Raw genomic sequence first — 18,443 nt, 5'->3', positions numbered from 1 at the left:
ATATTTGGAAAATGGCCAAAAGTTTGTTGTTTTTTAGTTTCAAGTTTTTATTTGAATTTCAGTTAGCTAACATAATACTGTAATGTAGCTTCAAGAGTAGAATTTAGTGATTCGTCACATATAACACCCAGTGATCAACAAAAGTGCCCTCCTTAATACCCATCATGCATTTAACCCATCCCTCACTCACTCCCTCCATCAACCTGTTTGTTCTCTATAGTCAAGAGTGTTTTATGGTTTGCCTCTCTTGTTTTCCTATGTTCACCCATTCCATTTCTTAAATTCCATACGAGTGAAATCATATGGCACTTGTCTCTTTTTTAAAGATTTTAGTTATTTATCAGAGAAAGAGAGAGCATGAGAGCACAGGGAGGGGAAGCAGCAAAGAGAGAGGGAGAAGCTGACTCCCTGCTTAGCATAGAGCCTGACACAGGGCTCAATCTCAGGACCCTGAAATCACAACCCGAGCCGAAGCCAGACACTTAACCCACTGAGCCACCCAGGTGCCCAGTATTTGTCTTTGACTGGCTTACTTCGATTAGCATAATACACCCTAGCTCCATCCACATCATGCAAATGGCAAGATTTCATTATTATGGCTAATAGTCCATTGTATAGAAATACTACTACTTTTTCCATAGGCTCTTTCCATTACTTGGCTGCTGTTGATAACGCTGCTATAAACATCAGGGGGCATGTATCCCTTCTGATCAGTATTTTTGTATCCTTTGGGTAAATACCTAGTGATGCAATTGGCAGATCCTAGGAAACTCCACACTGTTTTCCAAAATGGCTGCACCAGTTTGCTTTCCTATGGTGTAAGAGGATTCCTCTTTCTCACATCCTCACTAATATCTGTTGTTTCCTCCATTACTAATTTTAGCCATTTTCACAGATGTGAGGTGATATCTCATTGTAGTTTTGATTTGTCTTTCCGTGATGATAAGTGATACTGGGCATCTTTTTGTGTGTCTGTTAGTCATCTAGATTTAGAGGTCTTCTTTGGAAAAATGTCTATTCATGTCTTCTGTCCATTTCTTAACAGGACTGTTTTCTGGGTATTGAGTTTATCAGTTCTTTACAGATTATGCATACTAACCCTGTACCATACATGTCATTTGCAAATATCTTCTCCCATTCTGTAGGTTGCTCATTGTTCCCTTTGCTGTGCAGAAGCTTTTTATCTTATTAGTCCCAATACTTCATTTCTGCTTTTGTGGGAATTCCCTTACCTCCAGAGACATGTCTAGTAAGAAGCTGCTACGACCAACATCAAAGAGGTTGCTGCCCGTGTTCTCCTTTAGGATTTTAATGGTTTCCTGTCTCACATTTAGGTCTTTCAACCATTTTGAATTTATTTTTGGGAATGGGGTAAAAAAGTGATCCAGTTTCATTCTTTTTGAATGCTGTTTCCTAACACCATTCATTGAAAGGACTTTTTTTCATTAGATATTTTTTTCCTGCTTTGTAGAAGATTAGTTGACCACATAGTTGTGGGTCCATTTCTGGGTTTTCTATTCTGTTCCACTGATCTACTATCTCTTTTTTTTTTTTTTTTAAGATTTTATTTATTTGTCAGAGAGAGAGAGAGTGCACACAAGCAGGAGGAGTGGCAGGCAGAGAGAGAAGCAGGCTCCATACTGAGCAGGGAGCCCAATGTGAGACTCAATCCCAGAACCCTGGGATCATGGCCTGAGCCGAAGGCAGGCACTTAACTGACTAAGCTACACAGGCATACCAGTATCATACAATCTTAATCACTACAGCTTTATAATATAACCTAAAGTCCACAACCGTGATGCATACAGTTTTGCTTTTCTTTTTCAAGATTGCTGTGGCTATTCAGGGTTTTTTGTGGTTCCATACAAATTTTAGAATTGATTGTTCTACCTCTGTGAAAAATGCTGGTGGTATTTTTTTTAAAAGATTTTATTTATTTATTTGACAGACAGAGATCACAAGTAGGCAGAGAGGCAGGCAGAGAGAAAGTTAGAAGCAGGCTCCCTGTCAGGCAGAGAGCCCGATGTGGTGCTCGATCCCAGGACCCTGGGATTGTGACCTGAGCCAAAGGCAGAGGCTTTAACCCACTGAGCCACGCAGGCGCCCCTATGCTGGTGGTATTTTGATAGTCATTGCACTCAATGTGTGCACTGCTTTGAGTAGTATAGACATTTTAACAGCATTTGTTCTCCTAATCCATACGCATGGAATGTCATTCCATTTCTTTGTGTCCTCTTCAATTTCTTTCAAATTTCGTTCTATAGTTTTCAGAGTACAGACTTTTTTTTACCTCTTTGGTTAGATTTATTCCCAGGTATCCTATGGGTTTTGGTGCAATTGTAGATGGGATCAATTCCTTGATTTCTGCTGCTTCACTGTTGGTATATAGCAATGCAACAAATTTCCATATGTGGGATTTTATATCCTGCGACTTTACTGAATTTATGTATCAGTTCTAGCAATTTTTTGGTGGACTCTCTGGGTCTTCCACATAAAGTATCATGCTGTCTGCAAATAGTGAAAGTTTGTCTTTTTTCGTGCCAATCTGGATGCCTTTTCTTTTTGCTATCTGATTACTGAGACTAAGACTTCCAGTCCTATGTTAAATAACAGTGATGTGAATGGACATCACAGGTCTCATTCCTAACCACAGAGTAAAAGCTCTCAGTTTTTTCCCATTGAGAATATTAGCCACAGGTCTGCTGTATATGACCTTCTGTGTATGATACTGAGGTATCATACATATATCCTTCTACCCCTACTTTGTTAAGGGCTTTTATCATTTTACGTTGTCAAATTCTTTTTCTGAATCAATACTGAGAGAATCATATAACTCTTATCCTTCCTTTTGTAAATATTGTGTACTGCATTGACTGATTTGTGAATACTGAACCACCCTCGGAGCCCAGGAACAAATCCCACTTAACTGTGGCGAATGATTCTTTTAATGTATTGTTGGATTTGATTTGCTGGTATTTTGTTGAGAATATCTGCATCCATGTTCACCGTGATACTGACCTGTAATTTTCTTTTTTAGTGGGGTCTTTACTGGTTCTGAAGTTAAAGTAAAGCTGGCCTCGAAGAAGGAGTCTGGAAGTTTTCCTTTCATTTCTTTTTTTTTTTTTTTTTTGAAACAGTTTGAGAAGAATAGGTACTAACTCTTCTTTAAATGTTTGGTAAAAGTCCCCTGGGAAGCCATCTGGTCCTGGATTTGTGTTTGTTAGGAGATTTTTGATAACTGATTTAATTTTTCTTTGCCAGCTATCAGTCTGTCAAATTTTCTATTTCCTCCTGTTTCAGTTTTGGTACTTTATATGTTTCTAGGAATTTATCCATTTCTTCCAGATTGCCTAATCTGTTGGCATATAATTTTTCACAACATTCTCTTGTAAGTATTTGTATTTCTGTGGTGTTAGTTCTGATCTCCTCTCTTATTCATGATTTTATTTGGGTCCTTTCTCTTCTGGATAAATCTGGCTAGGGATCTATCAATTTTATTAATTTTTTCAAAGAAGCAGCTCCTGGTTTCATTGATCTGTTCTACTATTTTATTTCTACCGCATTTATTTCTGCTCTACTCTTTATTATTTCCCTTCTTCTGCTGGCTTTAGGCTTCACTTGTTGCTCTTTTCCTAGCTGAAAAAAGCAGAGAAAGGTTTGTGTATTTGAAATTTTTCTGCTTCTTGAGGTAGGCCTGTATTGCTATATAAGTCCCTCTTCTGATCCCTTTTACTGCATCCCATAGGTTTTGGACTGTCATGTTTTCATTTTAATTTGTTTCCACATAGTTTTAACTTCTTCTTTAAGTTTCTGGTTGACCCACTCATTCTTTAGTAAGCTGTTCTTTAGCCTCCTATGTATTTGTGGTCTTTCCAAATTTTTTCTTGTAGTTGACTTCAAGTTTCAGAACACTGCAGTCAGAAAATATGCATGGCATGATCTCAATCTTTTTGTACATGCCGAGGCCTGATTTGTACTTGCCGAGGCCTGATTTGTGACCTAGTATGTGATCTCTTCTGGATAATGTTCCATGTGCACTAGAAAAGAATGTGTACTGTGCCACTTTGGGATGAAATGTTCTGAATATATCTGTTAAGTCTATCTGGCCTAGTGTGTCATTCAAAGTCATTCTTCGTTTCCTTGTTCATTTTCTGCTTAGATGATTTGTCCTTTGACATAAGTGGGGTGTTAAAGTCCCCTACTATTCCCGTGTAATTATCAATGAGTTCTTTTATGTTTGTTACTGTTTTATATATTTGGGTGCTCTGAAGGTGGAGGCATAAATATTTACAATTGTTAGACCTTTCTGTTGGATAGACCCCTTTATTATGATATAGTGATCCTCTTCATTTCTTGTTACAGTCTTTGTTTTAAAATCCAGTTTATCTGATGTTAAGTATTGGTACTTCAGCTTTGACATTCACTGCATGATAAATGGTTCTCTATCCTCTCACTTTCAATCTGCAGGTGTCTTTAAATCTAAAATGAGTCTCTTATAAGCAACATGTAGATGGGTCTTGTTTTTTTAACCCATTCTGACACCCTATGTCTTTTGATTGGAGCATTTAGTCCATTTACATTCAGAGTAATTATTGATAGATAAGAATTTAGTGCCATTTTATTACTTGTTTTGTCATTGTTTCAGGAGATTTTCTCTGTTCCTTTCTAATCTTCATTGACTTCGATCTCTCTTTCCCAAAGAGTCCCCTTTAAAATTTCTTGCAAAGCTGATTTAGTTGTCACGAACTGCTTTAGTTTTTGTCTGTCTGGGAAACTCTCACTTCTTCTACTCTGAATGACACAACCTTGCTGGATAAAGTATTGCTGGCTGCAGATTTTTCTCATTCAGCATGTTGAATATATCATACCACTTGCTTCTGGCCTGCCAAGTTTCTGAGGAGAGATCTGCTGCTAACCTTATTTGTCTTCCCTTGTAAGTTAGGGACTTCTTCCATCTTAGCACTTTTAGGACTTTTTTCCTTACCTCTGTGTTTTGCAAATTTAACTTGGTACTGGCCTGCTTTTGTTGATTTTGATGGGAGTTGCCTGTGCCTCCTGGATTTAGATGTCTATTTCCACATTAGGAAAGTTTTCAGCTATAATTTCCTCAAATAAACCTTCTGCTCCCCCCCCCCCTTTCCCTCTCTGCTTCTGGGACTCCTATGATACAAACATTATTACACTTTATGGAATCACTGAGTTCCCTAATTCTACATTTGTGATGTAATATTTTTCTTTCCCTCTTCCTTTTAACTTCATTAATTTCTATAATCTCTCTATCACTTATTCATAGCCCTTCTTCTTCCATCCTTGTGGTCATTACATCCAGTTGGCTTCAAATCTCCGTTATTACATTTTTCATTTCAGCCTAATTTGGGGGGCTTCTATCTCTATAGTAAGGGACTTCCTAGAGTCTTCTATGCTTTTCTCAAGCCCAGCTAACATCCTTATGATTCTTCCTTCCAATTCTAAATCAGACATACTATTTCTATCCGTATTGATTAGATCCCTGGCCATGACTTTTTCTTGTTCTTTCTTTTGGGATGAATTCCTCTGCCTTGGCATTTTGTGTAGGTCTTTGTTTCCTTCTGTGTGTTAGGAAGGCCTGTCATGTTTCCTGCTCCTATAAGTAATGACTTTATGTAGAAAAGGTCATATACTGTCCAGAGTCTGGCACTTAGAAGTGTCTCTGGTATATGCTGTGTACACTCTGCTGCTGTGTTTTGGCTGCTCTTTTCCTCAGGTCAGTCCTCTGCAGTTTCTCCTTGCCTGCAGTGCGGAGTGTCTGGACCTTGGCCAGAGTGTGGTGAGTTTTAACTAGATGTGGTCTGGTCCACTTGTTAAAGACACTTAAGGCTATTTCCACTAGAGCCGAAGCTTTGTAGAACCCTATGGTCAGCAGACATGTTGTGTGCAGGGGTGTGTGCTGGTCTTCTGGAGGAGAGGCCTGCTATTCTAGGGCCTGGTGTAAGCAGTTTAGGCCACTATTGTTGGCCTGTGCTGCTTACTGAAGTGAGTTTATGCTAAGTGAAGAGGGAGGAAAATGGCGTCAACCCAGCTCCCTAGTCCCCAGAGAGGAGAGTCTGCATACACCACTATCCAGGAAGCCATCCCAGAAGAGCAAACAATCTCCCCTCATATGTCCCAGGCATCCCTCAGCTTGCTGTTTTCACCCTGTGTGTGTTCCAGCCATCGGTCTGTCTGGACGGCAGTGCACCTACTATCCCAAGCAGGCAGTACTGAGTTTTGAAACTCCAAACTTTAGGGACCTGGCATGGCATGGGCCTGTGGTCTTCAAGGGAAGGGTCTCATTGCACCGGGACTGATGCGGGTTTGTCCCAGAGGAGCAGTCTGCACCAAACTGCAGGTGCATGGAATTTGAAATAAAGCACAGTAAAAAGCTATTGTCCAAGTTAGTCATCCTCAGCAGGTATCTCTGCACCTATGATGAGGGGTAAGGGAAGGAAATGGTGCCCACTGACTCTTTTGTCCCTGTCACCTCTCCCAGATGAGCTACAAGATTGGGGAACCATCTCTCCCGGTGAGTCCCATGGGATTCTAAATATTAACAATGAACAATCAAAAACTGAAATTCAAAAGATACCATTTGCAGAAGCATCAAAACTACACAATACTTGGGAAGCAAATCTCACAAGAAAAACTGCAAATCAGGGCACCAAGGGTAGCGCAGTCAGTTAAGCGTCCAACTCTTAGTTTTGGTTCAGGTCCTGATCGCAGAGTCTTGAGACTGAACACTCCACACTCAGCAAAGAGTCTGCTTGAGATTCGCTCTCTCCCTCTGCGCCTCCTCTCTCTCTCTCTCTCTCTAATAAATAAATCTTTTTAAAAAGGCAAACCTACAAATCCCTGAGAGATATTATAGGTCTAAATAAATGGAGATGTGATGCTTATGTATGTATGTGCTCACAAGAGGGGCAAATGAAAGTCTCATACACTGTTGATGTGAAGATAAACCCATTTTAGCAAACAGCTGAATAGTGTACACACCTACCATACAACCCAGCCATTCTCCTCCTAGATATCCATCCTAGAGAAATGGAAAGACACGTCCATACAAACAGCTGTCCATGAATGTTCAGAGCAGCTTTACTGATAATCACCCAAAACTGGAAACAATCGGAACTGCCATCAACAGGTGAATGAATAAACCACTCGTGGTTTTATCTTTACAAGATAGCTACTCAACAGGAACACGAATGAACTACTGATACACACAACATAAATGAATCTCAAAATGATTACGCTGACTGAAAGAAGCCAGACAAAATAGAATATATATTATAAGTCATTTATGCAGTCACATTCAGTGGTGACTGAAAACAGAATAGAAATTGTTTGGAGATAGGTGAGGAGTGGGGAAAAGGTACTACAAAGTATACCAGAAAAATTTTGAGAGCAGTAAGTATGTTCACTACCTTAATTATGGTGATGGTACATATGCCAAAATTTAACAAACTGTACACTCTATGTCAACTATACAGCCATAATGTTTAAAAACATACAAAAAAACAGCTGAAATAAACTGCAATACATCTATTTTAACACTATGAATTCCTAATAATATTAAAATTCACACATTCCTGTTCCCTTTGGAGGATGCTAAGAAACCAACTCATTATTTTGAAAATGAGGAAATGAAGAAATTCAAGTATTTCTTTTTCCTCATTTGATTACTAATTAAGAAAAACTAAAAACTGCAGTTTGATCAACCTCTTGGATCTTGCTTTTATGCTCTGTTAGGGAGGTCTGGAGCAGTAGTTTGTCTATGGCTAATTAATCTCCACTACTGAGGCAAGAGTCTCCTGAATACACTATGTAATGTCCTGTGGAAGATGACTTTTTCCAGTCTGGCTAGAAGAACAGGCACTATTCTCAGCACTGTGCAAGGGCCAGGCAGTGTTCCCTCTAATCTATCAACTGTGGAGGGCAGTTTCTCTAGCCTTGTGCAGTCTCCTCAAGCACATCTGCTGGTCAGTGCTCTGCTGAATATTCAAAGAAAAACTCTGAAGATCTCCAGGCTTCTTTCTCTGTATACAGTTCTCTCCCTTTTGGTATTCCCTCCTGTAAATGGATGACCTGATCTCGTCTGACTCAGCTCTGTCTCTTCAACACAAGAAGGCTGTGTTCTTTAGTTCCCTTTCCTTGTGTTGCGACTTGGAAACTCTCTTGGGCAGTAAGAAGTTAACAATCATAGGGCTCTTCCATTGGTTTCCTATCTCTAGAGATCATTGTCCTTCACTGGTTAATGTCTTGTGTCTTGAACTGCTGTTTCATGCATTTTGTCTGATTATTTCTAGTTTGTTTCAGGTAGCACAGTAAATCTGGGCCCTGCTATTCCACTTTGGCTGGAAGCAGAAGTACTCCAAGTGCCCTTTCTAATACTCAATATATCCCACTTACGGCTAATGGGAGCCTGTTCAAGCTATCTCCTGAGTCTATTCAACATAAGCTTTGATAATCTTAAACCTCCTTGCTCTATGTTATGAAAAAATACTACACATTCACCTTGAATATTCCCTATCTCTAATCAAGAATCAGGTGTTTTTTCCAAGAAGCCTTGATCCCTTGAGAAAAAAATTCTCTAATGGCCAATATCTCAGGGTGCTCAAAGTGCTCAGTGATGTAAGGTATTTTGCTATTTCTAAGACTTACTAGGACAGAACTGGGTTTTGTGTGTGTATGTGTATTGCAAGAAAATACCTCATGAATCCCTATTGATATTACCTATTCAAATTTACCTAACTTCTTTGATTTTATACTTTTATTCTTTCTTAACCTAAAAAAATCTAGGCTCCTAATATTAACATAGTTATTTGCTATATCCATGTACAAATATACATGGTTTCTGGGGCACCTGGGTGGCTCAGTGAGTTAAAGCCTCTGCCTTCGGCTCAGGTCATGATCCCAGGGTCCCGGGATACAGCCCCACATCAGGCTCTCTGCTCAGCAAGGAGCCTGCTACCTCCTCTCTCTCTGCCTACTTCTCTGCCTACTTGTGATCTCTGTCTGTCAAATTAAAAAAAAAAAAAAAAAAAAAAAAAAGACTTAAGAAAAGAAAGAAAAACAAATACACATGGTTCAGAATCAATCTTGTATGATTACTAAAGCAGTTGAAGATTTGTTTATACTTCTTTTTGTCCTTAAAATACTGCCCAGTAGAGAAAATTAATTATTTGCCACATTTTAAAGTGTATTAAAGTACTGCCTCTCTGTGTGGTAGCTACAAGCATGACACACAGTTAGGGCCATTTAATTCCTCGTTTATTTTTAAGGATTTCTTCCTTCATTATTACTTTTTTTTGTTTCACAATTACTTAAAAGCATTTGCATAACTCCAAAATCACACCTAGTAACTAAAATTACATCCCCTGTATTGCAAAATTTACATCCATAAGTAGTGGTCTTTAATATGGCAAGATACAATTATGATTTGTAATGCAACTGCAGATCAACAACTAGAATTTGAAATTGGAAACACCATACCATGTACATTATAAGGATGATGACATGATAAGACCTGAGAAATACTCAGCAGAGGGAAGTCTTAAGACTACAGCTATCCAGCCAGAACAGAGGATTAACAATTCTGACTGGTGCAAGAGGACAAAAAATGTAGGGTGTAGGTCTCTAGCAGAAAAAAAAATAGAGCTGATAAATTATCTGAGAAGTTTAACCACACAGAAAATTAGATAAAAATTACTGGAAAGAGCTGTAGAAGAGAATTGAAAAAAACAAACAAAAAAGACAGTTAGGAATATGAAGCCAAGCAGGTAAAAAAATCAGACAATTAACTCCAGTAAAAACAAAGTATAAAGAAAGGAAATGTAACCACAGTATACTATTCAGTTCAGCAATAAATAATATTTATATACTGTAGTATAACTATACTGAGAATACAGCAAGGGAAACATAGTGTAAGAGCTTAAATCTTCACCTATCATAACAGAACATCAATAGGTAATATTTTAAATTGATAAATAGTCAAGAGGATTGAAAGTGGTTTACCTTGGGAATGAGACCAGGAACACTGGTGGTTTGGTTTCAAGTATTATAGTATTATTTAATTTTTTCAACTCTGCATGTCTTACTCAGAGAAAAATAGGTTTTAAAAAAGAAAAAACTGGGGCGCCTGGGTGGCTCAGTCGTTTAAGCAGCTGCCTTCAGCTTGCGTCATGATCCCAGAGTCTTGCATCGGGCTCCCTCCTCAGCAGAGGGTCTGCATCTCCCTCTCCCTCTGCTTGTGCTCTAATAAATAAAATCTTTAAAAATAATAATAAAAAAGAAAAATCTGCCAAAACAATCATGATCTATACACCTTAACTACAGGCTACATGTTAACTGAACTTGTCAACCAAGTTAATAAATGTGGAAAGTTGCCTATCCACGTTTATCAACTTGCTCACTTTACAAAATATTTCTTTTAACTAAAAACATCAAGCAAACCACCATTCATCACCATAATGGGTTTTATGAACTTTCAGCAGCACTAGGTTACCTATTCACTATGAATTAACAAGAGTCTGCTTAATTCAAATTTACAAGTACTGGCTTAATCAGAATGACACCAACTAGTATAATTTTTGCCAAAAATAAATTTTAGATTGGTCTGTGAGGGCCAGATGGGTAGAGGTCACTTATCCTCTATCCATTAAGTGTTCTATCCTGTAAGTGTTGCCTAGATATAACAAAAATTAAATGTTAGTCTGATAAAAGGACAGCCCTCAAAGATGCAGTTAGTTATCTTTTGAGCACTTGGCAACATCAACTCCTGCGCTACCCTCACATCTAGCTTGTCAGCTGGCTTAAGCCTGTGACTTTTCCCGATAAATGACAAAGCAACTGTGAAAGATAAACAGTACCTAAATGAATCTATATTTTACTAATATTTACTATTTTACAAATGAGGCAACAAATAAGTACTGTTATGATATTAAGAAGCCTGATTGCTTTTACCAGTTCTCTCTATATAATAAAGGATGAAATAGAAAAATTAAGATCTGAAATAGAGCAATATTCCAGAAACTTATTAAAGCCTTAGTACAATTTTAGATCTCATACAATGAACATGATAGAACTTCAACTACAAATATATTCAGTTCAATATATGGGGCCAAACTTGATATATTAAGGATACAGAGCATTTGTCTTCAGGCAAGTTAAGTGAATACGAAAAATTTATTTTATTGATATAACATGGCATCACCTATCACCAAGAAGACAATAAAATGAACACTGTTAATAGCAGAGGGTCATTATCACATCTTCAAATGGCTTTATGCCAAATATGATGCATAAGCTGGTGGTTCTATTCAGACCTACACTTGGGCTCATGTGTATATATTCATGTATTCACATTCACATACGGGAATATAAATACGTAACAATGCTATTATGATTTCTGAAGTTTACCTCCACAATAGAAGCTACTACAAAAGTTCAATGAAAGGTTCCACTTCAAATAAGACACAGAGATGAAAAATAAGATAAGAAACCCAGAGAAACTCATCCTTTTAATTTACTCTTAATTTACTCCACTTAATATAAACTCCATTATAATATTATAAATTCTTTGCCCCCAAAATAATAGTATAATGACAGTGTTTAAGTCAAACATCTACAGCCCTAACAAAAAAAACACTGGGGTTGTAATGTACTCTTGGACTTTAACTAACTGGATTCTGCAGTGCAGTGTTATCCAAAAGAAGAGTGTATTTTGAGACCAGCTCACTATAAATGCAAAATATTTATGACAGATTACTTTATTTCTCATGTATGAAAAATTCTGACTCATTCGTCTTTTATGGAGCTTTTGTACCATGGGGATCAAATGGTCCTTCCAAGCTCAGAAGTCTCTCCTTAGCAAAAAAAAAAAAAGTCACCTAAGTGTCTTTAAATTTCTTTGCCAAAAGGGATATACCATTCATTCTAGGCATTTTAGGAGGAAGGTAAAGTGACAGTGACTCCCAAATCCTCCTGCAGATGTTCAGACGTTGTCAGTTAAAAATGACCAAAATTTGTTTAAAAATAAAAAAATCAGTGTCCTAATGAATCATACAGAATTAATTTAGGGGTAAAAAGACATATTCCTGGAGATTTTTGTTTTAAAATACTACATAATAAATGTAAAGACAGACACAAAGCAAGTACAACAAAATACTGACAATTACTGATTGCAAAGGGGAATTTATGAAGTTCACTATTAATTTTGTATGTTTACAAATTTTCATATTAAAGATGATAATGAAAAATAGCATTTTACTGATCACTTGAGAATTCATTAACAAACATGCACATAAAACTTAAGCAAGTTGCAACTTTAAAAAAATAAAATACACTAAAAACAGGCTGAAATATTAAACAGTGGTTGTATTGGAAATATGAGAACTTGAGAGATTTCTTTATTTTTGACTTTTCATCACTTCCTCTTCCCAATTCCCGAAACACGTAGATTTTATGACAGGGGCACATATCTACACACATATACATATCTAACAAAATCAAAACTGAAGTAGTTTCAGGCTTAAAATGGAAAATTTAGTTCTTTAAAATAAATTAATAAGGATAAAGGATTTACCTGCTCTTCTCTTTTCTGCTTGCGTAACTGCAATCCCTCTTCCTCCCTCCTTCTGCGCATCTCATCAGGATTCAGGGACTTATTTTTGTAACTTTTCAGGCGAAAATTCTCTTTTCCTGGGGTAGTCATGATTTCTACAAAAATGAGAAAAAGGAAGAAAACAAATGAGGTTGGCTGATGGTAAAGAGTTCTGTTATTCTAACAGCACAGCTGAAATCGTTACTTTTTTTAGGAGATTTATTAAAGTGTACATGTCAATAGCTTTCATATTTTCACATCTATGTGCAAACCATTACCACAGTCAATTTTTTAACGTTTTCATCACCTCAGAAAGAAACTGTGTACCACTTGGGTATCACTCCTATCCAGGACATTTCATACAAACAGAATCATACATGTTATCTTCTGTGCCTTGCTTCTTTCACTTAGCATATTTTTAAAGTTCATCTATGTTGCAACATGTATCAATAGTTTATTCCTTTTTATGACTGAATACTACTCCATCATATGGATATACCCCACTATATTTTATATCTACTCATCAACTGATAGACATTTGGGGTCTTTCCACTTTTGGGCTTCCATAAACATCTTGCTTCCATAAACATCTCTGGACAGGATTTTATGTAGATATATGCTTTTATTTTTCTTGGGCATATACCTAGGAATCAAACTGTTAGGTCACATGGTAACTCTGTTTAATCATTTGAGGAACTGTCAAACTATTTTTCCAAAATGCTGAGCTATTTTACATTCCTACCAGCAGTGTAAAGGGGCTGCCAATTTCTCTATTATCATAATTTTTGATGTTTGCTGTCCTTTCACATATTTTCTAACTGTATATCCTCCCTAAAAAGTCAATTCAGATTCTTTGCCCATTTTTAAATTGTTTTTTTTTTTATCATTAAGGTTATAAAAATTCTTTATATATTCTAGACTGAAGTCCCTTATCAGAGTGGTGCCTGAGTGGCCCAGCTGGTTGAGCATCTAACTCCTGGTTTCAGCTCCTATCGTGATTTCAGGGTCACGGAATCAAGCCCTGCATTGGGCTCCCTGCTCAGTGTGGAGTCTGCTTCCCCTTCCCCACTCAAGTGCTCTCTAAAAATAATGGACTGCTTTAAAAAAAAAAAAAAAAAGTCCCTTATCAGATATACAGTCTTTACATATTTTCTTCCACTCTACAGGTTTTCTTCTCACTTTCTTAATGGTGTCCTTTGAAGCATAGTTTTTCCTTTTGATGATGTACAAATTAATCTATTTTCCTGTTGCTCATGCTTTTAGTGTCATACTTTGGGATTCTTAACCCTAAGTTTCCTTTTAAGAGTTTTAAAGTTTTAGCTCTTACATTTAGGTCTGTCATCTACTTTGAGTTAATTATTATTCATGGTATGCGGTAAGGGTCCAACTACATTATTTCACATACGGCTACCCATTTGCTCCACGCACCATTTGTTGAAAAGGCTATTCTTTCTCCATTGAATGGTCTTGATACCCTTGTTGAAAGACAAATTAACCACATCTATGTGGTTTTATTTCTCAACTCAATTATATTCCATTGATCTGATCTGTATGTATATCTTTGTGCTGATTCCACACAATATTGACTACCATTTTTGTAGTAAGTTTTGAAATCAGGAAGTATAAGTCCTCCTATCTTAGTCAAGATTATTTTGGCTCTTCTAGACACCCTGCAATTCCATATAATTTTTAGGATCAGTTTGTCAGTTTCTACAAAGAAGCAAGCTGGGATTCTGATAAGGACTCCACTGAATCTGTAGGTCAATATGAGGAGTATTGCCATCTTAATGTTAAATCTTCCAATCTACAGACAGGATATTTTTCTCTTAGATCTTCTCTAGTTTCTTTCAACAATATTTTATAGTTTTCAGTGTTTCATAATTCTTTGTTAAATTTTTTTCTATTTTAATTTTTTTGATGCTATTGCAAATGGAATTTTTCTTGATTTCACTTTTGGATTGTTCATGACAAGTCCATAGAGATTACAATAAATTTTTGTATACCAATTTTCTATTCTGCAACTCTGCTGAACTTGTGTGTTAGCATTCTAGTATTTTTTAGTGGATTCCTTAGGATTTTTCTAAGTCATTTCATATAAAATCATATCATCTGTCAGAGACAGTTTTCTTTCTTTTCAATCTTGAGGTCTTTGTGTATTTTTCTTTCTTTTCCTTCTTTTTTTTTTTTTTTCAAAATTGCCATAACTAGAACCTCTAGGTAGAAATGGAGAAAGCAGGCATTCTTGTCTTATTCCTGATTGCAGAGGAAGAGTGTTCAGTTTTCCCCATTAAGTATGATGTTGTCTTTGAGTATTTCCTAGGTGTCTTTATTCATGTTGAAGAAGTTCCATTCTAGTCCTTGTTTTTTGGGTGTTTTTATCATTAAAGGGTGTTAGATTTCATCAAATTTATTTTCTATTATGAGAACAATGTGACTTTTGTTTATTTCCTGATATGTTATATGTTATATTAATTGGTTTGTGCACTTCACACTAACCTCGCATTTCTGGGATATTATGCCTCTTGGTTGTGGTGTAAAATTCTTTTTATATGTGGTCAATTAGGCTTGCTAGTATTTAGAGGATTTTTGTGTTCATCTTTGTAAGGTGAAGTCTGTAGTCTTCTTGTGATATCTCTGGTATCAGGGTAACACTAATACTAGCTTCATAAAATAAACTGAGAAGTGTTCTCCCTCTCAGTTTTTAGGAAGAGTTAGCATTAATTCTTCTTTAAATGTTTGGCAGAATTTAGCAGTGAAGCCATATGGGTCTGCGCTTTTCTCTGTGGGTAGCTTTATGATTAATCCAATCTCTCCACTTGCTATTTAGGTCTATTCGGTCTGTCTATATAAGTCAGTTTCAGTATCCATCTTTCTAAAAATTTGTCCATTTGGGGGGCACCTGGGTAACTCAAGACAGCTGGGTGTCCAACTCTTGGTTTTGTTTCAGGTCTCATGATCTCAGAGCTGTGAGCTCGAATTCTGTGACAGGCTCCAGAGCAGGAAGTCTGCTTGAGACTCTCTTTCTCTCCTTCTACCTCTTTACCTCCCTCCCCCTTGTGCTCACTCTCTCAAAAATAAATAAATAAATCTTTACATAGTTGCCCATTTTATCTAAGCTATGTAATTTATTGCCATGCAGTTGTGCATAGTATTCCTTTACAACCCTTTCCATTTTTGTAATCCCAGTAGTAATGTTTCATCTGTTATTTGTACTTCAAGTAATTTAAGTCCTCTTTTTTTCTATGTAAGTGTGGCTAAAGGCCTACCAATTCTGATCTTTTCAAAGAACCAGTTTTTGTTTCCTTAATCTTCTCTATTTTTTTCTATTTTCTAGTTTGTTAATTTCTACTCTATTATTTCCCTCCTTCTGCTTGTTTTAGGTTTACTTTGCTCTTCTTTTTTCCAGTGACTTAAGATGGACAGTTAATGATTTGAGATCTTCTTTCTTTATATAAGCATTTATTACTTGTTATTAGTTTCCCTATAAGCACTGCTTTAGCTGTATTCCATGTTTTCTTATGTGGTAACTTCATTTTTACTTATCTCAAACTATTTTTTGATTTCTCTTTTCATTTGTTCTTTGACCTACTGGTTATTCGGAAGTATGTTAATTTCCACATATTTGTGAGTTACCCAAAGTTTTGTTAGTGATTTCTAGTTTCTTTCCACTGTAGTGAGAGGACAACTTTTGTATTATTTCAATCCTTTTAAGATGTTTTGTGACCTAGCAATGGTTTATCCTTGAAAATGTCCCACATTCACTTGAGAAGAATGTATATTCTATTGTGGCTGGGTGCTGGTGCTGTTCTACAGATGTCTCCTAGCTCTAGCTGGCTTGTGGTATGGTTTCTTTGGTGATCTTATGCCTAGTTGTTTTGTCCATTACTAAAGTGGCATAGTGCAGTCTCCCAACCATTACTGCTAAATTGTCTATTTTTCTCTTCATTTCTGTCAGGCTTTGTTTCTTGTATTTTGGTGCTGTTACTAGATCCATATATATTTAAAACTTTCACCTTTCTAATGGGTTGGCTCTTTCATCCCTTTCCCTCTAGTGACATTTTTTGTTTTAAGGTCTACTTTTTCTGATATTAGTATAGCCACTTCACGTTTCTTGTGGTTGCTGTTTGAATAGATATATTCTCATCCTTATACTTTCAATGTATTTGTATCTTTAAACTTAAAGTATATCTCTTGTAGAGAGCATATAGTTGGACACTCTGACATCTCTGCCTTTTATTATATAGTTTAATCAATTCATGCTTAATATTACTTACATAGTTGATTTATGACTGTTTTTTCATTTTCTATGTGTCTCATGTCTTTTTTGTCCCTTTACTACTCTGACTGTTTTCTTTTGCATTAAGTGACTACTTAATGCAGCACTTAAATTTCTTTAATGACCTTTTCACTGTATTTTTTTGTTTTGTTTTTGCCCCTAGGGACTGCTCAAGGGCTTACAATACACATTTTAACTTCAGACTTACAGCAGCTTTAGACTTATACTAGCTTAATTCCAGAAAGATATAGAAATGTTGTGCTATATAGTTCTATTGCCTTTTCCTCCATTTGACGGCATTGTGGTGATATATATTACATTTAATGTTACAAATCCAACAATGCATTATAATTATGACTTTAACACCTATAGTCATTTTCTTAGTTTGACATAGCTTTGCCTCTACTCACCTCCTATGTGCTGCTATTGACAGATACATTACAAATATACTACATTTCTACACCTTACAGGCCCAAGAACACATTATATTATTTTATACAACTTTTTTTAAAAGATTTATTTATTTATTTCAGTGGGAGAGAAAGAGAACAAAAGCTAGCACAAGCAGGAGTGGCATGGGGAGAGAGAATCTGAAGCAGACTCCAGGTGAAGCACAAGCCCAACACAAGGCTCCATCTCATGACCCTGTGATTGTGACCTAAGCATAACCAAGAGTCACACACCTAAACAACTGCACCATCTACACACCCCCAAAACTGCTTTTTAAATCAGTTTAAAGTGAAAAGCAGAAAAAAATACTATATTCTTTTATTCTTATATTCGTATTCTTACATTCTTTTAAAATTACCTTTACTGGTATTCTTTCCTCATATGGATTCAAATTACCATCTGGGATCACCTGCTTTCAGCCTAAAGAACTTCCTTTAGCATTCTTGCAAGGGTCTGCTAGTTCCTGTTTATCTGGGAAAATCTTCATTTCACTGTCATTTTAAAAAGAGAGCTTCACTGGATATACAGGATTTTTGGTTGACTGTATGTATTTGTCTATGAGTACTTGGAATATATTATTACACTGCCTCTGGCCTCCATTGTTTCTGCTGAGAAGTCAGTTATTACTCTTATCTGGGATCCCTGGTAAGTCAATTCCTTGAAGAGATTAAGAGCTATTTTCTGACAGACTTTTCCCCCTAACTAACCAACCAAATCTCTGACCCAGAACCCCAATGTGGGAGCCCAGGCAACAGCACACTTCTCTGAGAGCTCCCCTTTTGGAGTGGAGTTATTTTGTTTAGGGTAGGTGGCAGCCTGAGGTCTTACCAGCTTGCCTCTTCTGACATGGAATCACCACCTTAGAAAACAGAAAAGATACCTATTCCCCAGTACTCCCACCAGCTCTGCACCCAGGTAGAGCTTCTGTTCCACAGTGGGAACTGGATAGAAGGTAGTCCTCTGCCTCTCTACCACATATCCCCAGAACTTAGCCTAAGCACCAGGCAGCTAAGCATAGGACAAGAAATCCTGATATCCTGCTCCTCCCAAGAAAACCTTCTCTCCAACTGGAAGCTCTTCATTTACTGTATGCCCTAGGATCAC

General features: G+C 36.8%; 1 protein-coding gene across 1 annotated transcript in view; it reads right to left on the bottom strand.

The window, feature by feature from the left end:
- KPNA1 (karyopherin subunit alpha 1) overlaps positions 1-18,443 on the bottom strand; it is a 67,487-nt gene that overhangs the window by 30,896 nt on the left and 18,148 nt on the right. The window contains exon 2 of the mRNA XM_082740635.1: positions 12,596-12,729. Coding sequence (XP_082596761.1) covers positions 12,596-12,724 — 129 coding nt within the window. The 5' untranslated portion in view covers positions 12,725-12,729. The remainder of the gene's footprint in view (positions 1-12,595; positions 12,730-18,443) is intronic.

Source organism: Mustela nivalis, assembly GCF_964662115.1.
Source record: "Mustela nivalis genome assembly, chromosome: 1".
In the NCBI taxonomy this organism is placed as follows: Eukaryota; Metazoa; Chordata; class Mammalia; order Carnivora; family Mustelidae; genus Mustela; species Mustela nivalis.
Note: the sequence above shows the minus strand (reverse complement) of the source record. Positions and strands in the feature narration are given on the sequence as shown.